Source organism: Dreissena polymorpha, chromosome 15 (genome assembly GCF_020536995.1).
Source record: "Dreissena polymorpha isolate Duluth1 chromosome 15, UMN_Dpol_1.0, whole genome shotgun sequence".
Classification (NCBI taxonomy): Eukaryota; Metazoa; Mollusca; class Bivalvia; order Myida; family Dreissenidae; genus Dreissena; species Dreissena polymorpha.
In genome coordinates, this window is record NC_068369.1 from 772,551 (window position 1) to 796,358 (window position 23,808).

Below are 23,808 nucleotides of genomic sequence, written 5' to 3' on the forward strand. Positions count from 1 at the left end.
GACCATGACATAAGCCCCGCTGGCCTCTGGCCAGTGGAGCTAAAAATGGATCCATATCATTTTCTTATGTGGAAAATGCGGACATGTTTGCCATAAATGTTCATAGCATCTTAAATAAAATTGACTTTCTCCACATTAAACAAGATACTTCAAAGAAAAGTGATATTTCTGTTATTTTTTCTTGAAAACAATTAAATCTTTAATTGTTGTCAAACAAACATTTCAATAAAAGATCAATTTCAAATATCATCAAGTAAAAAAAGTTAAAATTGTTCTTGCTTAATAGTTAATAGAAAATGTTTAAGGTAATGCTATCATACTTCTTTTTGAGATATAAAACAATTTTTTTTGCTCATTTTTGATGCCATTATTTTGTTTACACAACCAGTAAGCCACAGTGGATCATAATAGGTACCCGTGTGTCAACAAAGGAATCTTTGTGCATATGGATTGCCTAATTGTTTAGGTCAATAAAACTTACAATCAAAGTAATAAAAGCAGTTATGTAAACTTATAATAATGATATATTCACTGTCCAATTAAACTAGACATTGGAAAACAGGATCTTTTTAAGCAGCTGTGCATTTATATCCAAACAAAATCTTAAGTGACCTCTTCCTCAACATTGCTGTTTTGTTTTGCAAAAGGAAGTAACTTAAATGACTAACAATAAATAATAGTGACAACACATTCACTTAATAATAATAAGAGATTTGTCTTTTCTTTATACTAAGAATTCTGTCACAAACCCAGACATGTGTCTCAAGAACTTGGGTGCATGCTGCCCACATTCAGCTAGTCACAAAAACTTCACCAAAATACCCAAGTTTGCAAGCTCACAAATATTTTTGTAAAGTTAAATCATAATTCAAGTATTTATTTATTTTCATTAAAATGTTACAAAGACCCCAAATTTCATTTTCATTTTTCATCCTTCTTTATAATTTACCATCATTTTATTTAGAAACATCATCACAGTCCAATAATGTTGTTGTTGTTTTTTGCTAAAAAAAGGACGCCATAGCGCAGCTGATGTTGGAAAATGCTGCATCAAACCATCCAGGTAGTCAAGTTAACATGCGAACTTACGTTTGCAAGTTTCATTCTTCTTAAAATTCTACTGTTAAAGTTAATTTGGCAAAAAAAATGCTAAAAGGAAAAAGAAATCCCACATCCTCCCCGCATCTTATTAGGGCATATTTAAATCTGAATTGTTTATAAAACCTTGGTATGTCATTAAAAAAAGTCAGCATGCAAAAGAAATAAAGGCAAATTCACAAGAATGCAAAAACAAATGACACAATTAAACATACAGTTACAATTTTTTAGTGTGTGTTTATGACCTTATAGGAGTAACCTATTTATTTTTTTATTACAAATTGTAACCAAATAAAATAATATAACCACATTTAGGAAAGAAAGAGCCAAGATTCTAACTTACATTTGCCAGCCCGAATATTCAAATAATTTAATCATCTTGAAAACAAGCACAATTACAAGGTACACCATGTTCAATATTATTGTTTAAATATATCCTTAATTTGTTTGAACAAACATGATTTCAAATGAACAATTTTCTCCAACGTGAGCAAGTGTATATTTAAATTAATTGAATAGGTTACAAACAATCATGTCATTAAAATATATTAATCCATGAATAACACTTATGCTCTATTAATAAGTACTAGCGGTAAGTCCAATGTGAAGCCACTGACTCGGCTTCTTTAACAATATATGTATAATGATCGCTTACTTCAGCCTGTCATCTTGTGATGATTGATGTTACATTACATATATGCCTTTCGGTGAATGTCACATCTATTGTTGTTGCATAGATTGTTATACATGTAGAGGAGATTACCATAATTATGTCATCAGTTTTTATTGATTTAAAAACTGGAAAGGACTGTTACAAACAAATGTGGTGCATTATACACTAAATAACTTTGTGCTAAGTCAGCTGAAATGCCAGAGTTAAGTAGTTGACATTGGAGAAAATAGTGGTGGCATTTATAACACAGTGCAGAGTGTTTTGCTCAGAAAAATGATGTGCACAGAAGGACACGCTTTGGGAACAAGTTTTGGTGCTCATTTAATTTATACAGTTTTAATAGCTACGACTTCAATCCTTTCAAGTGGGACTTTTTTTTAAACTAACAGCAGTGGGGTGCATTACTCAACATTAAACAGACTTCATCCAAAATGCGCTTGATTTTATAAAATTATTATTATTTCAATACAACAGTCATTTGGGTATTAACCCTTTACCACTTAGAAACGTATTTTCACGCATTTGTAGTCCCACAGAAAGTTTAATTAATGACCTTTCTTATTAGATTCAAGTTTTAAAGGCATCATTTCCAACCCTTAGTTCAGGGCTCTCGGAAACGCTTAATTATGCGTATTTGTACACATAAATTTGAAAAAGAACGCATGTTCCAAACCAATCGAGAGGCCCTGGTACGCACATTTTTTTGCAATAAAAATGTATACATATATCGAAAATTGCGTCATATCAAGCAGCTGAAATGTACCAAAATTGTCCACCATTCAAATCCAGACTGGTTTTCAATTTGGTTTCATTGTCAGCGTAAGCATTTAAACAAAAAGCGAAACCCGGTCTGCACCATGTAAGCGACCACGCATGACCTTTTTTGTTATGGAAGCGTGCATGCTAGCTGGGCCAATCAATATCAAGCTCACTTACACATGAAATGACGTTGTCAAATAAAATGTGAGAATGGGAGGAGCTATCAGATAATATTGGGTCATTCATGATTCATGATTCATGTATACAGACACTGTATACATTGAATACACAGTTAATATCGTTGTCTGCCTACAAAATAGCGACTGGACGCTCAATTGTATAAAGAGATTAGCAAATGAAAAAAAAACAATGTGACAACACCCGTAAATAAATGTTTCTAAGCTGACCACTTTTTATCTTTCTACCGAATATTAACCATATTTGAAGTAAAGAGTGGTAATTAAATAATAAGTTCTATAAGGCTAATATTACATCTTTCTGCCGATTGTTGAATTTGGCATGTGATAAAGAATGTGTTATGTTAATTGTATCACCACTGATAAAAACTAGACATTCAAGTAAAGACTAGTGTAATGTGGGTTTTTAATAATAAAACCAACAAGAAAATTATGTATAATTTGCTGAAAAATTGAAGATGTGTGCAAAATGCAACTGGACTCCTACTTTTTCCTTTTGGACTCCTACGTTTTCCTTTTGGACTCCTACTTTTTTCAAGGAAGGAGTCCATAGACTCCTGTTTTAAAATCCTAGCGAGAGCCCTGTTACAAGTTACTGATGGGCAGCAAACAGCATAAAACCTGAACAGACTGCGAGTTACTTGCAGGCTGTTCTGGTTTTATGCTGTTTGCGCATAGCCATTTTCACTTTGCTTCTGAGTGGGAAAGGGTTAAATGGGTCAAGGTTGTTTGAACATACAATTTATTATTATTAGATTTTTCATAGTTATAGATTTTCTGGTGTAAAACCAAGCAATTTCTTCTACAAGAATGAAGAATTTTGCGACACATTGCTTGATATATAATATTTTTAAGGCAATTTGTTAACTCATGTGTTGGTTCGTTTGTTCAAACATTTTTTTATGACGATTCAGATATATTTGTAATAAAAAAAGTACCAGCTTGTTGGCAGTTTCTGAATGTGTTCACCCATTCTTATTAACCCTTTGCATGCTGGGAAAATTGTCGTCTGCTAAAATGTCGTCTGCTGAATTTCTAAAATTATCATTTTCTTCGATTTTTTTTCAAAGAATACTATCAGAATAGCAAACAGTTTGTTCTGTGGCGTCTCATCTGGATCCAAACTGTTTGCAAAGGCCTTCAAAATTCGGTTCCATCACTGAAAGGGTTAACGAAAGTTTCATTACAGCCCCTAATAATATGCAGTTTTACAATCACAGTTTAGACTTAACCATCACTAAAACAATTTTGCAAGACAAACAAATTATGTTGAAATGTAACTTTTGCACTAGTCTTGAATTTTAGATATAACATATTTCTGCACATCATATTTTAACAGACGAAAATATCATTATTGCACAAACTAAAATTCTGACATTTCAATCATAATTGCATTCTTTCTGAACAACCCTCCCTAAACATTTGAGGATTTCAGTTTGGATTAAGGCTAATTCCATTTCATGATTAGCAGACGGAGCAGCTTAAAAGGTTAACATGAGAAAACATTCTATGACTGTTTCATTATTTTTTTGGACGAATGAAAAGATATTTGAGACCTAATTTTGTATGACCTTATATGTCCTTCTAGTACAAATGTCTAGGGTGTATCAATGCTCTTTCTTGTACATAAATAAAAATCCTGTAAAATTTCAAAGTTAGGATATATTATAATTAAAAGAAGCAAGAACAATACCTGTACTTGAGTATGCTGTTTAAATAAACAATATCTGAAGTAACTATTTGCTACTCCCCTTTACCTTCAATTTGCAAAAACATGGAAAAAAGAGCAAGATAAGCATAAACAAAAGTTGTTTGTTTCCAATGTGGATTTTCGCCAGACAAGTGCAAGCTCTTTCAAGACATTAGCCGTTCAACATTTTCATAAGTAAGTTTAACTCTTTAACAAAAAAACTGAAAGAATATTTTTGTATTTTATTGCTCATATTCATTTATTTATATGTCCTTGTTTCTTGTACACTTAAAACTCTTTAGCAAACAAACTGAAAGAATATTTTTGTATTGTATTGCTCATATTCATTTATTTATATGTACTTGTTTTTTGTACACTATATATATAGTGCTCTGAATAAAATAGTATGTCAGCTTAAAAATTTATATTAAATTCAACAGAGTTATTGTTGTTGAAAATTTGGGTTGGGATTCCATGATAGAATAAAAATAAAATCCTGTTTGCCTAGCAAGGTAAAGTGAGCGCTGTATTAGTTTAATATCACACATTATAAAATACTGTTTAATAAAATACTTCAAATTTCAAAATATTAAGACACAAATAACAGTTACGGTTAATCCAATGAAATGGAAAACAAGATATTTGTAACAAACGTAAGCAAAGAAAAAACAAATGCATGTCCATTACAAAATTTAACATAAGAACAATAATAATGTTACGTGTAGAATAGAACTCCAAGAAATGTTCAGGAAATAAAAATGAAATACTAATCAAAGTAAAACCTGAAACAACAAAATAAATGCTTATTGGATAAGCTCTTTAACTTGTGATATTATAATGTATATTCATTTTGTGCCAAAAACACAGGTTTTAGGTGATAGTTTGGGCTCCAACATTGTGCATTTATATTAAGAGACACATACTTAACTCACCCATTTGAATGAAGCTTGAACCGTTCTCTGAAAGTCATAAATCAATTGTACTCACACCCCAATTTTTATAAGCTCAACTATTTACTGAATACTGCAAGCTATATAATCATAAGGCCAAATAGTTCATGTCACCAAGGTCCTTAAAGGGGCCTTTTCACAGATTTTGGCATTTTTTAACTTATTCATTAAATGCTTTATATCGATAAATGTAAACATTGGATCGTAACAGCTCCAGTAAAAAATCAAGAATAAAATTTAAAAAAGGAAAAGAACATTGCCCGGTCGAGGTTTCGAACCAGTGACCCCTGGAGTCTTGCCAGAGTCTTGAAGTAAAAACGCCTTAGCCTACTGAGCTATTCCGCCGAGTACACATATTTGACGTATTTTATACGTTATATAAGCAATCTTCGTAGTTTCACAAAATTTAACGACAAAAACAGAACTCTCCAAATTATTCAATCGTTTCGCGTTGCAACGCTTTATAATTTTTAGGTTTTAAAATCGTCAAAAGATGCATATAATGGCTATATTAGACCATGGTAAATTTTCAGTATTACTGTTTCCTCACAAATATCATAACTAAAACGAAAATTTGCGAATCTGAAACAACTTTTTTCAATTTTGTCAATTTACCAAAGCGTGAAAAGATCCCTTTAATTCTGATATGCAATTTTGAAGAATATGCCCCCTTTTGAACTTAAAAATGCAATGAATGCATACAGCTTAAAGGTCGTTCACAAGATATACCATACACATTTTGCCTACATGCACAAATTATTTGCATGACGATACATAACGGTACAATACATATTTAATGCTTTGCCAAATAAACATACATTGGATATGTGTAAGACGTCATTTCTTAGACAACAAGGCATTTCGGCATACATTTGATACATGTAAAATGTCAGTTTAAGACAAGGTAATTGGGTAAGGGATTATGTTGCAAAACTAATTCAGCAGACGGAAATACAAAAGCAAAACAAGAACAGACTATCAAGATCTGTAAATCAAGCATTGCATAAATGCATTCATTTAGTGGTATTAATAAAATTTCAATACCTAAGGAGACAATCAACTCAAAAAGACTTTCAAAACACTTCATCAGTTATTATATAATAAGGATTTTCAACAGCAAAGCAATGTGTTATCCGTGTCCTTTTCAGGTACTGCTCATATGTAGAAAGATGATCAGACTTATATATTTTTTAATTTGCCTAATAATTTCACAAGAACAAAGAAATGCCAGATTTCGGGACTGATTAAATGTCGATTTATTATTGTTTGCAGAGTTTCTAAAATTCTTGCCGTTCAAAAACAAATTTTTACAGTTCCTGTAATTTTGTGACATTTTTGAAGACTTTTGTCAACATAAGTTTAAACAACCGTTAGCATACTGTAAATCGATTGTTTTGTCACTATATAACACCTGTAAGGACAGGTGCGGAGACAATGCTACCATGAGTATATCAAACAGAAAAATTGTATCATTGTGAAAGTTAACTTAAACCTTACAAAAATGAAAATGGTCTAATTAAGCTGTAAAAGTACTCTTTGAAACTGAAAGACAAAGCAATAAATGTCAGCGGCGCTCTCACTTTGTTCATATTTAACAGAAGGATTTTGTTACAGTTCCCTTGAAATATGTGAAGTGTTTTAATGATGGTAATTAGATAATTTGGTAATCGGTAAATCATTGTTAGTGGAGAAGTTGTGTTGCGTTTTTGTAAATGCATAAAAAAGCTGATTCTATTTATATTATGAAAGCAAGTAATATCCATGTTCAATCAAAAAATGTTATCAAGAGTAAATAAAGAAGGTAAAACCAGAGAAGCATTTCAATGTTGTTAAATTGGTTATATATCAGTAAAATATTTTTCAGTGAAGTACATTTAGCGCATGCAAAATTGAGCCCATTTACATTAACAACTGACCCCTTATTTTGTTATATGGTCTTAAAAATTGCCATGTCTGAGTACTTTATGGATCTAAAATGGCATTGAAAACATGGGCATTTTTCAAGTGAAATATTATGCATTTCTACTCACAAAAGCTTCCTTCAATTATAGATAAAGGGAGAAAACTCTTTACATCTAACAGTGATCTCACTAATGGCAAAATATGAAATGCTGTTATTCAATAAATTTATTTCCCCTTGATTGTAAGTTATATGCAAAAGGCAAAGGACAATTTATTATACTCTTACCATGCAAATTATTACCGTAGTCATTTTGTTTAACACATCAACATGAGAATGATTATTGCATCTATACACAACTCCCATATGGCTGCAGATTTCAGTGTTTAAATCTTATGGTTGAATAACGTTTGACAAATTATGTTGCATCTGGTGTAATATTTATACACTCATGATCATAAAATATAAATAGTTTGACTCATGGCTCCACCAGTCTTAAATAAATATTAATTTAACACCATTCATGAATTAAAATTGATTATCTACCAAAACCAACCAGTATCCTCTTTATCATTTAAATAATACCTAGACACATACAATTTACTTAGTAAATATATAACACTGCCTTATGCAGTATAATTATTGTATACCAAATAGTGTTAAAACAAGCAAATTCGTTGAATTGATATCCCCCGCCATTATACTTCTGGACACAAGATATGGCTCTGGACACACAAAAAAAACATTTTTTCAAAATACAAAGGGCCATAACTACGTTATTATTTGATGGTGAACAATGCCATTTGGATCGTCTTATCCATATATATACTCATACCAAGTTTCAATGAAATCTGCCAAAGCACTTCCAAGATATGGCTCCGGACACAAAAGTGCCGGACGGACGGAATACGCCAAAACAATATCCCTCTGCCTATGGCGGGGGATAAAAAACAACAACACCTTTATTGATAAGTTAACACTTGGTGTCTGACATTTGAGCCATGCTCTGTGAAAAGCGGTTAAATGCATGTGCGTAAAGTGTCGTACCAGATTAGCATGTGCAGTTTGCACATATATTTTTTTTATATTCATAATACCTAATTTTTGTAAAAATTTTAACTGATTGATGTGAGACAGATATCATAATAGTGCATAAATTGAAAAGAAATAAAGTTCATGGACTGTTCATGAACAACTTTCTTCAGAAGTATAAACTGAGACATAACTTTTTTTTTAAGCCTGTCCAATATTAGAGAAAACAATCAAATAATTGCCAGTTTCGCTCATACTTGTAAATTTTAATTTGTTACAAAATGTTGATGATATAAATTTTGGATGAAATTGTGCAAGTTTGCATGTTCTGTCTGTCAATCCCCAAATATCTCTGACACTAGAGTACGAGTGCCTGATAGCAAGGGATGGTGGGTGCACCTAAATTGACACTGATTCAGGCTGATAAAACTTAGTTTTTTGAAAACAAACATGTTTACATGAGCTGCCGCACTGCATTATAGAATAATTCAGCCACCATGGGAAATTTTCAACAATTAATTTTGAAACTATATTAGTCTCACATTGGGAAAATGGGGCTTAATGAACGTGCATAAAGCGTTGTCCCAGATTTGCCTGTGCAGTGTGCACAGGCCTATCAGGGACAAACTTTCTGCCAATACTGGCTCTTTGTTTCAAAGAGACTTAATACATTAAAAGAAAAATTCCATAAAAGCAGAAAGTGCTGTCCCTGATAAGCCTTAGCAGACTGCACAGGCGTATATCTGGGACGACACTTTACGCACTGTGGATTGTGATGTGTTTTTCCAGATCAAGGCTTTAGTATAATGCACAAATAATTTGATAATTTTATTTAAATGTAATTTTAAAAAATGTCTGAATTATTTAATGATGATACTTATATGTCACTATAAGTAATTTGAATGAATTGTTATGCTAACCTTTAATATAATGTGATAATGAGTATATATAAGAGCATTTGTTCTTTTTGTATTACTCCCATTGCCATAATATTTGATTTCAATTACATGTAAATACCAATATGTTGAATTATCCAATATGACATAATTATATACTAATACCAAAATAATGCATTCTCAGAACAACTTCAATGACTCAAATAAAATGTTCTTTTTCACCAAAGAACCTCCATAATTTAGCTACAGTAAAAATGTATCACTGCCAATCTCAAAATTAATCTAACAAAAAGTCAGGTTACAACCAATAACACATTATATACTCCTGTATGTTTTTCTTATTTTGTTTCACTATACAAATGCATTTATATGAATCATTATATAATGAAAGTGCATTGAAAAACACATGTTCATAATATGCATTAGAATATTTGTATTGACGGGTAAATAGGATACTATTTTAACAGACATGACTTCAATTGTCAGTGAAACTTGATATCTTTACAAATGTCAATTTTTCCAATGTATGCCTGAAATTGCTATAATAAAGGAAAAAAATATAAAATTTTATTAACGAGTTTATTAACCATTTTATGCTATGCTTACTAATACAATGCAAGATTTTTGTTTGACTTAAAGGTTTTTCGTATTTTCAGATTTGTCATTGCAAATAATTGCAGCTCATTCTTGTAAAACTTGGCTTGATGCTTGCGCATTTAGTGTTGTCCTAGATTAGCCTGTCCAGTCTGCACAGGCTTATCAGGGACAACACTTTCTGCTTTTATGGAATTTTTCTTTTCAGTCTTTCTCTTCTAAGCCAAAATCCAGTTTAAAAAGAAATGCCCCTGATTAGCCTGTGCAGACTCTCATTTTGACTGTATGAGTCGTGTTCTGAGAAAACTGGGCATAATGCATGTACTTAAAGTGTCGTCCCAGATTAGCCTGTGCAGTCTGCACAGGCTAATGAGGGACGACACTTTCCGCTTTTATGGTATTTTTCGTTAAAAGGAACACCCTTCTTACCGAAAATGAATAATCTTGTTTAGGCGGAAAGTGTAGTCCCTGATTTATAGCCTCATGTGCGGACTGCACAGGCAAATCTGGGACGACACTTTACGCACATGCATTATGCCCAGTTTTCTCAGAACACGACTCCTTTATTGTACATTTAAAGATTAACTCAAATGCAATCATGGTTACAGTAAACTTTGAAGAGATTGTTTTCTTTTTAAAAATATACACACACAAAATACAAAAACAAAAGTAACCTTAAAAGTCAATTTAGGTTAAGAATGTTATGATTTAGTGTTTGCACAGTTCCCGAGTTATTAATGAAGTGCTTCCCTGACATAATATAAGCATATAGGTTGTAGGCATTTGTCACATCTTGTGACACACCATAAATATTTAATACACTCTCGTCTATAAAAATACATGTTTATTTACTCCTGTTCTACGGTTATAAGGAAAAATCAGTGATTTAAGAACAAGAATTTGCATTTTCAACAGTGACAAATAACAGTGAAAATTGCAGACTATTTTCACTGTTTTACTTTGAAATTATGTAGTTTTCAGACGTCATGAAGTCATAAATGTAGAAAATCTCTAGTTTTACTCAATTAAACTGTAATATAAATGGAGGAAAAAGCATGAATAAATAAAAGAACAAGAGCTGTCAGAGGACAGCTCGCTCCACTATTCGAGTGCTTGACAGTATAACGTAAGCCATCATGGAGAGGGGAGGGGGGGAGGGGTTTATAATGTGGGTGTGTGGTCATTTAATAGATGATCTTTCAAAAATAAGGAACAAAATATATATTTATTTTTTTTGAGGGGGGGGGGGGGGGGGGGGTTCTGGGGTGGGACATGGGGGATGGTTTGGGTGGAGTGCATTGTGGTATGTCAAAGTTTGAATCAAATGTGATCATAAATAAAGAAGTTATGGCAATTTAAGCAAAATGTTCAATTATCTAAGAATGAAAGGGGCCATAATTCTGTCAAAATGCTTGATACAGTTGCCTGCTCTTGTTTATAGATTGGGATCATGTTGGTAAAGAAGTATGCAAAATATGAAAGCAATATGTAAAAGGACATAAAAATATTTGAGGTGGTACGCAAACTTTAACATTTGCACGCTAACGCTAACGGGAACGCCGACGCCAGGGTGAGTAGGATAGCTCCACTGTATATATTTCATATATAATAGTCGAGCTAAAAATGTGTTGGGTTTGGTATTAACCTGTGATCATAGAAAATAAACAGTTTTACTCAAGGCTGTACTACTCATGAAAATATGAATATCTCTATTAACTTGTGTCTTAAAGGTTGAGGTCACTGAAATTAATTCAGACCTGATCTTTGGATCCTGCCCAGGCATAAATTAAACCTAAAACATATTAGTTTGATTAAAAAATAAAACTGGGTTAAATTTCATCCTTGTCTATACCAGCAAATAGAAATATAAAAACAAAACAAGACATCTTGGAAACAGAAAATTTGTTTGCTTTCTGAACTACAATGTAAATTAATAGAGGAAAAATATAAATGGTGTGTGGAGTCAGAATGGGAAGATAAGAATGTATCCTTCCCAGGCTGCACCTCACTAAAAAATCATAACACCACCTTTTATTTCTTACATTTAAAAGTTACATAATGCTTTACACTTCCCTTTACAGCTTACTTCAAATTTCACAGAAGTGTTGAAATACATGTTGTAATATTACAGGTTATTAATGTAAAACTTAACATAGGATAACAAATGCATAGAACACTCACTAACTTTTTGTATTTTGAATAGAATTGCTGAGTTGGTCTCAGACAGACTGACAGACAGACATCAGATATTGACATTGCATCAGAAAGTAATATTGGCAAATAGAACTGCTTCTGTTCTGCAGATGTAATTTGCAGCGGCTGAATTTTCTTCCAACTCCGGTCTCAAATCATATAATCCCATATTAATCTTACATTTATTACAAGCGTATTCTCATTAGACAATTTGTTGTTTCATAAACTAAGTTAGGTCAGTGACCTTTATTTAAACATGGTTCGGGCAGTGACAAAATGGTCAATCTTAAGCCTTAATTATGTTCAAGTGCATGTATATATTACAGTACAATACTTCAATTTAGTTTTATTTATTTTAATGATCAGCTCAATCAGTTCACAAATTGGTGAAAAAGGATCTAACATCTACATAAAAATGTTTATCTATATACAACATGAGTTTTATGTCAGTGTAGATGGTGATAATAACATCTTTTATGGTTTTTGTCGATACAAACCCTGTGTTTACTAAAAGAGTATCAGCACAGAATCGCTTTATTACAAAGATTAACAATAGTTGTAAAGTTTATAGCTGTTTTGATGATTTTGAATAACAGACCCTACTATATTTCTTCTTGATTCAGTCGTTATTTAAGCTACGCCAGATTGTTACCTGATGGCTTCATGTACATAGGAAGCTTATGATCTTGCGTAATATTTTCTTCATTGACAAATGTCAGCCTAGGAACCCATTAATATCCCACTACTGGCTCTAGGGTCTTATAATTGTGGTAAGAGTGACAAAACTGACATATCCTTTCAACAACAGTCAAAGTCATTATAGCAACTCGGATATGACGTACAAATTGCACTTCATATTACTTAACAAACTACATCCAGTTTTAGTATAACCTGCATGATTGTACTCCAACATGTCAAAACCATTGCAAAAATTATCAAAATGTGACGTAAAATTGTAGTAGTAAGTGTTTTTTGGACATCTGTGACCGCTAGTCGACTGCATATATTTCCGACAGGGCAAAGATGGGTATTTTCGAGAAACTGCTCAAGAAATACCCACAATTAAGATGTCAAAAGTTACGCTTTGTGCTTACCGAACATTTGCAAGCGTGTGACGTCGGCATCTGTTCCTGACAGCCAATAAATGCGCCATTTTCAGGTCCGTAGGATCCCCATATTCCTCCTCCATATTATCTGGGTGAAGCATCGAAACTGCGCTGATAAAAGACCAATCAAATGTGTGCAAAACACGTCTAGTATTCTATCATGTAAACTAGTAAGCCCTGTGGATCAACACACTAATATCACCATTTCGAAAACAGGCAAAAGTCAGACAGTCTTCGATCTTTATTACACTGTAGAATAGGTATTACTTATATTATAAAGTCCACTTCTTTTTTACTAAGCATTTATCAATACTTTAGCTAGTATACAGATAATTCAATATTCCAACAATAAAACAGTAATCCATTGACAGATCCTTTCTGCAAATAAAAACAATCATGCAATGTAAAAACTGTAGTTAATAACATAAACCTTTGTGATGTGTCCAATAAATTCACCAATTAATACGCCATATGACCTGCGACACACTTGTAATCTTGTTCATCTTCAAGGGTAATCTAATCATGTATTAAGGTATTTGTGGTATAATTCATCAATGGTGCTCTGAGAGATGAACACATTTCTATTTGCTGCCTAGGTTATATCCAGTAAATTAAACACAAATTATTCAAATGACACATTTAGTAGGTTCGATGAAAATAATCCATTCAATGACACACTCACTATAACTTAATTAGAAACACATTTTTTATTAAAGCGGCACAAAGGAATTTAATCTTTTTGATACATAAATTTGGTTTCTAAGACTCCAGACGAAATTTTTCTACAGACAGTCAACTGAGAGATATTCACACCTGTATTCTAGGAATAAAGTATTTTATCTGATGAACCCACTGCATCAATAAAACAAACATATAAACCTGAGTTCATAAACTACGTCCATGAAAAACAGTGAAAGTGAAAATACAGTCACTTCACTTGTTACTTAACACCCTTACAACTCCATATACTATTAACACTACATACACTTATTTAAACCCCACAAATGATTTCCATGTATCATGAACCACAAGCCACAATATTATTGTTCATTCATCTGACACAAAATCTCCTTCCCTGTGAAGAGTTAATGATCCATTGGACAGTCTTTACAATCAATAACCTTTGTTTATTATTTACTACAAACACAGTGTGCAAGCCTTTAATTTTATAATTATAGTGCGCTATCCTACTATCTCCATTTATAGATCACTTACTATCTACTAACACAGTGTAGGGCAGAAAAGCCACTGTAGTGAAAATACCGATATTTGCTACTACCTCTTCCATTGTTTCAAGAAATCAAGTACATGCTGTGAGGTATTCGCTATGGACAATAGAGAAAATTATTCAATAAGCATGCATTGTCACTTATGCGTATTGTGTTTACTGCACTGAACCCTTGAACATTGATTTAAAGCATTATCTTTTTTTTAATTACCTTAAATGTGTGTTATACAGATTTTAAAATATCAGGGACAAAGTTCACAGCAGATCCAGGTTGGCTGTGGCTGGGAAAGGCAATTTATGCCTCCTCTAAAATTTCTGGGTCATACATGAGCATATTTAAAACCTAAAAAAAGGAATTATATCCTGATTTTTTTTTTTTTCACTTCACTCAAAATTAAATTCTTAATAATCTAACAGCAATAAACCAGTCATAGCGCTAGCAGTCTCGTGGGGGAGAGGGGTGCATCTGTTGCCAACTGTACACAATGATATATAGTCCTACTTTTTACCTCAAATAAAATTATGTAGTATTAAATAATAAATCACATACACAGAGCACGTTACAATTCTTTTTTAACTATAAACTAACTAAGATTCTTTGCTAAATATGACCTTAACATCTGACATTCACTAGACTAACATATGTCTCCGACTTGAATATTTGGCATCAACATTTTTTAATGTTCAACTCAAAGTTTTTGATTTGGGACTCAGATCAGCAATATCAAACCGTTCCATATGCTTGCACCCCAGGGAAACAGGTTCATGAACTTATTCATGAACTTCATCCATTTACTTCATGAACTTCATGAATTTACTTCATTAAATTCATGAACCATGCAGTTCATGAATGGACAAAGTCACGAATAACACATAATTATTCATGAACTACAAGTTCATGAACTTGAAACAGGTTCATGAACTTTTTTTAGTTTATTCATGAACTTACATGATGAACTTCATGAACCAGTTTAAGAATGGACAAAATATTCATGAATAGCACAAGTATTCTTGAACTTCACGTTCATGAACTTGAAACAGGTTCATGAATTTCATGAATGTATTTATGAACTTAATACACTTCATGAACTGGTTCATTAACAGAATACAGAACACTGACAACATTGAATTAAATAAATAAATTGTTCTATTCCAAAGCATTAATCAAAAGCAGTTTATCAAAATAAATGCACACATTCCCTCATGATAAGAACAGTTTAAATTAAACTTATGTTAACAAGCAATATACATGAATGACAAAAGCAGTATTTATCAATTCAGCATACTTAAAGATAATTATAATGCTGTGAGTTTAATGTACTGGAAATTAACATACAAAACATATGTTGGTTTCCTGTGTGGTTTCGGTCTTCCTCAACTTTATGACCACAGGTTGTTTTCTGGCCTTGACTTACATCCACGCAATACTTCAAACACATTTTTTATCTAACTGCTTTCATGTTGCAATGAATGACGTACTTTTTGAGTTAATAACTACCAACCAATGTTTTTTTAATTTTTATTGTTGATAATCAAGTTGAAAGCATGAAATAAGTCGCTCATGTTTTCATTAAATGCTAACAATTTATCCTTTGGAAATACAGATGTTTTCATAGAATTGCTAATGTTGTTAATTTAAGTTTCTTTGATTTTAGAATAGATTTTTAATCTCTTATGGAAAAAAAGTGTTTTTTTTTAAATTAGCATCAGCTTGATGGAGTAGAGTTTAAATTGGAAAAATCAAATCTGCAAAAGGGATTTTTTTAAGTAAAATTAAAACAAGGGACAAAATTGTCACAAAACCAGGTTTTCAGTTGAAAAAAAGTCTGATAAAGGGAGACAATTCAAAATGTGTATTGTTAACCCCCTTGTCTAATTATGACCTTGATTTCAATTAGAAAACAAGGGCTGTTTGTAAAACATACATGCCCCCCCATATGGGCTGTCAGTTGTAGGGGAATCCATTGTGTGAATACGTTTTTTGTCACTGTGACCATGACCTTTGACCTAGTGACCTGAAAATCAATAGGGGTCATCAGCCAGTCATGATCAATGTTCATATAAAGTTTCATGATCCTAGGTGTAAGCATTCTTGAGTTATCATCCGGAATCCATTTTACTGTTTCGAGTCACTGTGACCTTGACCTTTGACCTAGTGACCTGAAAATCAATAGGGGTCATCTGCCAGTCATGATCAATGTACCTATGAAGTTTCATGATCCTAGGCGTAATCATTATTGAGTTATCATCCGGAAACCATTATACTATTTCAAGTCACTGTGACCTTGACCTTTGACCTAGTGACCTGAAAATCAAAAGGAGTCATCTGCCAGTCATGATCAATGTACCTATGAAGTTTCATGATCCTAGGCCTAAACGTTCTTGAGTTATCATCCGGAAATCATTTTACTATTTCAAGTCACTGTGACGTTCATCTTTGACCTAGTGACCTGAAAATAAATAGGGGTCATCTGCCAGTCATGATCAATGTTCCTAGGAAGTTTCATGATCCTAGGCCTAAGCGTTCTTAAGCTATCATCCTTTCAAAGTTACATTGTTGTTTCAAAATCAATCTTTTTTTAGTTGTGGCGACCTTGACCTTGGAGATATTGACATAATTCTTTCGTGCGACACATCGTCCAATAATGGTGAACAAATGTGCCAAATGATTTTAAAATGTCACAATGAATGACATAGTTATGGCCCAGACAAGCTCTTTTATGGCCATTTTTGACCTTCAAACTCAAATTGAGACCTTGACCTTGGAGATATCAACGTAATTCTTTCGTGCGACATACCATCTAATGATGGTGAACAAATTTGCCAAATGATTTTAAAATCTGGCAATGAACGACTAAGTTATGGCCCGGACAAACTCATTTATGGCCATTTTTGACCTTCAAACTCAAATTGTGACCTTGACCTTAGAGATATCAACGTAATTCTTTCGCGCGACACACTGTCTAATGATGGTGAACAAATGTGCCAAATGATTTTAAAATCTGACAATGAACAACAGAGTTATGGCCCGGACAAGCTTGTTCCCTCCACCCGCCTGCCCGCCCGCCGACATTTGCCAATCTAATAACCAGTTTTTTTCTTCGAAAAACCTGGTTAATGATGCATTTACATATAATATTACTACTAATTGTAAACATTCTTACATCATGGAAATCAGTTTAAAATTCTAGTCTAAATTTTGGTGACCATGGACCTTAAAGTAAACAAGAGGGCCATGATGGCCCTGAATCGCTCACCTGACTAACCTTGCTTCATAAACTTAAATTTTATTAGACCCATATACAATCCCAAGCCAAATTTCATTAATTAATACATTCTGACAAAATTTCATTAAGACGTGATGAAAACTGTGACCTCTTTCATCTACACAAGGTTTTACTAGAATTGGCCCGGTGACTTAATTTTTGACCCCAGATGACCCATATACGATCCAAAATCAGATATTATCAAGATAAACATTCTGACCATATTTCATTAAGATCATATGAAAACTATGACCTCTATTGTCTTCACAAAGTTTTTCTATGATTTGACCTGGTGACCTAGTTTTTGACCCCAGATGACCCTAATACAATCCCAACCCAGATTTCATCAAGATTAATATTCTGGTCAAATTTTATAAAGATTTAATGACTGTGACCTCTTCTGTCTACAAAAGTTTTTTTTAAATCTGACCTAGTTTTTGACCCTAGATGACCCAAATTCAATCCCAACCCAGATTTTAACAAGACAAACATTTTGACTCTATTTCATTAAGGTCTGATGAAAACTGTGACCTCTATAGTCTACACAAGGTTTTTCTATTATTTGACCTAGTGCCTAGTTGCTGACCCCAGATGACCCAAATACAATGCAAACAGGGCTCCCCTGGCCCAAAAATTTCTGTAGCCAACTTTTTAGCCAAATGGAATTTTGTGTAGTCAAATTTTAGAAACTGTAGCCAAAGTTTTCGCAAAGCATTTGCAGGGGTCAAAGTTGGATATTTTGAAAATCCTGAACTTAAAGCTGCAGGCCAGGGGGCCGCAGGGCCCTAAGTGGGTCCAGGGGACAAGGGGGCCGGAGGCCCCCGGAAGCTCCTGGATTCGACGCATTAAAAGGGTGCCTGTACCTGTTCTGGTGATTCTATTTTCTTAAAAAAAACAACATACACATATATTTGAAAATCTTCATGTATTTGATAAGGAACACACAAAAGTTAGTCAAAAGGCAATTCATTCACATGCACCCACTGTCTGGCATGGACTCGACTGCAGGTGTTGCTTTTGAAGAACCCGGTCAAACCTGTAACAGTCGTTACAAATTATTATATTTTTCACACATACTTTAAAAAGTCAATAATACATGTTTAATAAATGCAGAATCAAATGTTTGTCACCATTTATATTCACAGAATCATGCTTCCAGAAGCCTCCACATTCACCTAAGAAAATTGGGTATGGTGGCTTCTGCTCAACAGTTAAAATTGAAAATTTCAGCATGGGTTCCCCTAGTTTTTATCCCAATCGTTTTGTTTGAATGCTAAATAATTGTATCCCGGTGTGACCCAAATTCGACGATGTAATGGTTACATGAAGCAATATTTAGCACATAATTTAAGAAATAATGAAATGTTAAATAGCACAAAATAATAATTTTAAACTCGGCTGTATTACTTTGAAATGATTCCAAGACAATAATCATCCATTTAATCGATAAAAATAGAACATCGTCGAATTTGGGTTACGGTAGGTTGCCCATATTTGTTTTACAAAAAGTAAAAAAAAACATTTCTTGCTGCTGGGCTCATATGTTGGGGACAATAAAACATTTTATTTAACTAAAAAAGACCTGTCCCAGTCAGCAAAAATGGCGTATTTGATCGTATTTTCAATTACTGTTAAAATTCTTTTCCTGTTTTATGCTTTATTCAAAGGTCAAAATATTTTAAAAGCTCACAATCAATGAATCAAACGTTATTAATAAAAAAAATTGGCAAATTTGCTAGATCTATCTTGCCGATTTTTGATGCAAAAAAAACTAAACAATAAACTTAAGCAACAGAAAATACGACCAAATTTGGGGTGTTAGTTTAAAAAAAACAAGAGCACCGCCTTGCGGGTGCAGACTGCTCATCTATTTTCTTTTTAAAGGTGAAGGACGGAGGGGTGGAGTGAAGAGGGGTGCATTGTGTGGGGGTGTGGACATTTATTACATTATCTTCCAAAAAAGCGAAAAAAAGGAAAAAAAAAATCGGGGGGGAGGGGGGGGGGGGGTGGGGGAGGGATTCTTGGGTGCGATGGCTGGACGGTATTTCAAACATAACATAATAAAAATAAATATTTGTGTTTTTTAACCGTTTCAAAAAAAAATATGGGGGGGGGGTGAGGTGGGGGGGGTATAGTGTGAGGGTGTGGTGGTAATTTGTGAGATGATCTTAATAAAAAAAATAAAAAAAAAATATTTAGGGGTGGGGGGGGGGGATTCGGGCGGGGTGGGGGGAGGGGGGTGGGGGGGGGGATTCTTGGGTGCGATGGTTGGACGGTATTTCAAACATAAATTAATCAAAATAAATAGTTTTATTTTTTAACCATTTAAAAAAAAAATTTGGGGAGGGGGTGGGGTGGGGGGTATAGTGTGAGGGTGTGGTGGTCATTTGTGAGATGATCTTAAAAAAAAAAAAAAAAAAAAAAAATAAATAGGGGGGGGGATTCGGGGGGTGGGGGGGGGGGGGGGGGAGGGGGGGGGCACGGGCGATGGTTTGGGTGGAGTCTATTGTGGTTTGTCAGGTAAGAGCAGTTTTGTCAAAGTATCAATCAAATCTAATCATAAATAAAGAAGTTATGGCAATTTTAGCAAAATTTAATAATTTGACCTTGAGAGTCAAGGTCATTCAAAGGTCAAGGTAAAATTCAACTTGCCAGGTACAGTAACCTCATGATAGCATGAAAGTATTTGAAGTTTGAAAGCAATAGCCTTGATACTAATAAGAAGTAAAGTGGATCGAAACACAAAATTTAACCATATATTCAAAGTTACTAAGTCAAAAAAGGGCCATAATTCCGTAAAAATGACATCCAGAGTTATGCAACTTGTCCTTTTACTGTACCCTTATGATAGTTTGCGAGTGTTCCAAGTATGAAAGCAATATCTATGATACTTTAGGGGTAAAGTGGACCAAAACACAAAACATAACCAAACTTTCAATTTTCTAAGTATAAAGGGCCCATAATTCCATCCAAATGCCAGTCACAGTTACATAACTTTGCCTGCACAGTCCCCTTACGATAGTTAATAAGTGTTGCAAGTATGAAAGCAATAGCTTTGATACTGTAGGAATAAAGTGGACCTAAACACAAAACTTGACCAAATTTTCAATTTTCTAAGTATAAAAAGGGCACATAATTCTGTCAAAATGCCAGTCAGAGTCACATTACTTTGCCTGCACAGTCCCATTATGATAGATAGTAAGTGTTGCAAGTATGAAAGCAATAGCTTTGATGCGTAAGGAATAAAATGGACCTAAACACAAAACTTAACAAAAAATTTCAATTTTCTAAGTATAAAAAGGGCACATAATTCTGTCAAAATGCACGCCAGAGTTATCTAACTTTGCCTGCCCAGTCCCCTCATGATAGTAAGTAAGTGTACCAAGTTTGAATGCAATAGCATTGATACTTTCTGAAAAAAGTGGACCTAAACGCAAAACTTAACCAAAATTTTCATTTTTTTAAGTATAAAAAGGGCACATAATTCAGTCAAAATGCACGCCAGAGTTATCTAACTTTGCCTGCCCAGTCCCCTCATGATAGTAAGTAAGTGTACCAAGTTTGAATGCAATAGCATTGATACTTTCTGAGAAAAGTGGACCTAAACGCAAAACTTAACCGGACGCCGACGCCGACGCCAAGGTGATGACAATAGCTCATAATTTTTTTTCAAAAAATAGATGAGCTAATAAAAACCCTACCTGGTTGGTCTTGATGGTTCTTATATTCTTTATGTGATTAGGGTCCTCTGCGTGGAGACGAAATGCCTTCTTCCCACAAGACTGATAATTTAGGGTTTTCTTACAAACTTTTCAAATCGCTTTTCCACAAGCTTCCACTTTTCTCAACCAGTTCACTCCCCGCCCGTAGACTACAGCGTAGTCTTTCTCGTGTAACCATTCCCAGCGCCACTTATTTTATGCACCTTCAAGATCTTTCACCTTAAATCCAACAGGCAAGTATCTCGTTGCCATTTTTGACAACTTGAGTCTAAACACAGCTTCCCATTCGGCATTAAATATATGCAAAAAGTACTCAAATTGATTTAAATCGGCAGCAATCTTTAATCTTTAATCAGATGTAATTGTTTATTTAAGCCGCTACGATGTACAATTTGTTTTCACATCAGTAATTTGTCTCGATGACCGGTGTGTATGCCGACTGCGTATCAATTTTTCAGCTCAATAACACGGCGATGTATTGGAGCACAGTCTACAGCTGAAAGCGGTTAATATCTGGGACTGCATGTCAGGAAAAAAATCAATACAGATATTTCGCATTGTTCAATAACTAAGCAACGATTAATAACACTTTTATTTTATGCTTTCCGGTGGTTTATAGAGAAATATCAGTGAATTAAAACTGATAATTTCACTGTTTCAAACAATGAAAATTATCAGTGAAAATTATCAATAATTTTCACTGTTTATGTTAAATGACATCATTTTTTTGACGAAATGACGTCATGTTCCCAACGAAATTCTTTAGTTAAACTCTTTAACAATGTATATAAACTGTGAAATAAAGCATAAAATAAAAAGAAAATTTGTTGGATTCGATGGATTATCGATTTTAATTCACTCGTGATCATATAAAATATATATTTTCACTCGTGGCTGCGCCACTCGTGAAAATATTATTTTCTATGATCACTCGTGAATTAAAATCGATAATCCACCGAATCCAACAAATATCCTCTATATCCTTTATGGATTTTCATGAAATAAAAACCATAATAAAGAAAATTTTATTCTCTTGAATCTGATTTTTAAATTATTATAATACACTTAGTGAAAAACAATTAATTATGCTGTTAAAGGTTTTTCTATTATTTGACCTTGTGACCTAGTTTTTGACCCCAGATGACCCATATACAATTCCAACCCAGATTTCATCAAGACAAACATTCTGACCAAATTTCATAAAGATTGGATGTAAAATGTAACCTCTATTGTCTACACAAGGTTTTTCTATTATTTGACCTAGTGATCTAGTTTTTGACCCCAGATGACCCAAATACAATCCCAACCCAGATTTCTTCAAGATAAACATTCTGACCAAATTTCATACAGATTGCATGAAAAATGTGGAAGATTTTTGAAAGTTTTCACAAAATAGGCAAAAACGAATAAACATGCAAAGTTCAACGAGCTCCTGCGGCCATTTTTTTTGACGAATCAAATTTCTTTGAACAACCTTTTTTAGGGAAGCCTTCAAAGGTCATCCCTGTGAAATTTTTTGAAAATCTGATGAGCGGTTTCTGACAAGAAGATTTTTTAAGGTTTTTACCATATATGGTCATGGCGGCCATCTTGGTTATGTGATCAAATTTTTTTTAACAATTCTTTTGTCCCATGACCTAGGGATGCTCCACATGAAATTTAGTTGAAATTGGCTCAATGGTTTAGTAGAGGAAGATGTTTACAAATTGTTTACAGACAGACAGACAGACAGACGGCCGGACGCCGGACGGTGAGTGATCACAATAGCTCACCCTGAGCTATCGCTCAGGTGAGCTAAAAAAAAGTCTGAAGATAGGTGATCGTGGGTCTAAATATATGCGTCAAGATTATATAAGTTTGAACAAATATAAGACAATGGGTCTTGTTTAAGTGACAAGTCTTAACAAAGGGGACCTTTCATCTAAAGTTTAGTGACAAGTCTAAATAATCAAAGCGCTGAAGGCACTAAAGTTGTTCGCTGTTGTCGTCCTTGATTAGCTTGTGCGCATTGCACAGGCTAATCAGTGTGCACAGGCTAATCTTATTTGACGTGCATTAAGCCCCGCTTTCTCTGAAAGCAGCCAATATGTACAGATTTCAATGATAAACACTAGACTGGCCAATGTCGTCTTACAAGCTGGTATAAACACTCACTGCTAGAGCAGAATCATTTGTCGTCTGCTGCAGACAGGCAGCGGTAATCGTCCCTAGCAGAGTGAGTTGTGGTTCTTACCGTAGCTAAGGCTTCTAAGCACATACTGATTTGCAAAATATGCTCTGTAAATTTAGTTGACCGCTAACGCGACTGGCAGAATTAAAATAACTATAAAACAACAGGGCCCTCAATCTATTAAATCTGCCGCCGAAATTTGCCGCCAAAATTCGGCGGCAGTCCCCCACCTGAAAAGTATACTTTTTTCCCCTTTTGGGGGGAAAAATTCCCCCTAAAATAAATAAAAAAAATTTGTTTGTTTTTGTAATAGAAAGATGTGTCTCATGATTAT

General features: G+C 33.8%; 1 protein-coding gene and 1 long non-coding RNA gene across 2 annotated transcripts in view; both read right to left on the minus strand.

The window, feature by feature from the left end:
- LOC127860766 (cAMP-specific 3',5'-cyclic phosphodiesterase 4C-like) overlaps nucleotides 1-23,808 on the minus strand; it is a 505,962-nt gene that overhangs the window by 341,145 nt on the left and 141,009 nt on the right. The window contains exons 4-5 of the mRNA XM_052399042.1: nucleotides 13,077-13,199; nucleotides 5,350-5,376 (exon numbers count right to left, since the gene is read on the minus strand). Coding sequence (XP_052255002.1) covers nucleotides 5,350-5,376; nucleotides 13,077-13,199 — 150 coding nt within the window. The remainder of the gene's footprint in view (nucleotides 1-5,349; nucleotides 5,377-13,076; nucleotides 13,200-23,808) is intronic.
- On the minus strand, nucleotides 18,493-21,735 carry LOC127860850 (uncharacterized). Its single transcript, XR_008039951.1, has 2 exons — nucleotides 21,284-21,735; nucleotides 18,493-18,618 (listed from the first exon to the last, which is right to left on the minus strand). It is a non-coding gene; the product is annotated as an uncharacterized LOC127860850 (long non-coding RNA).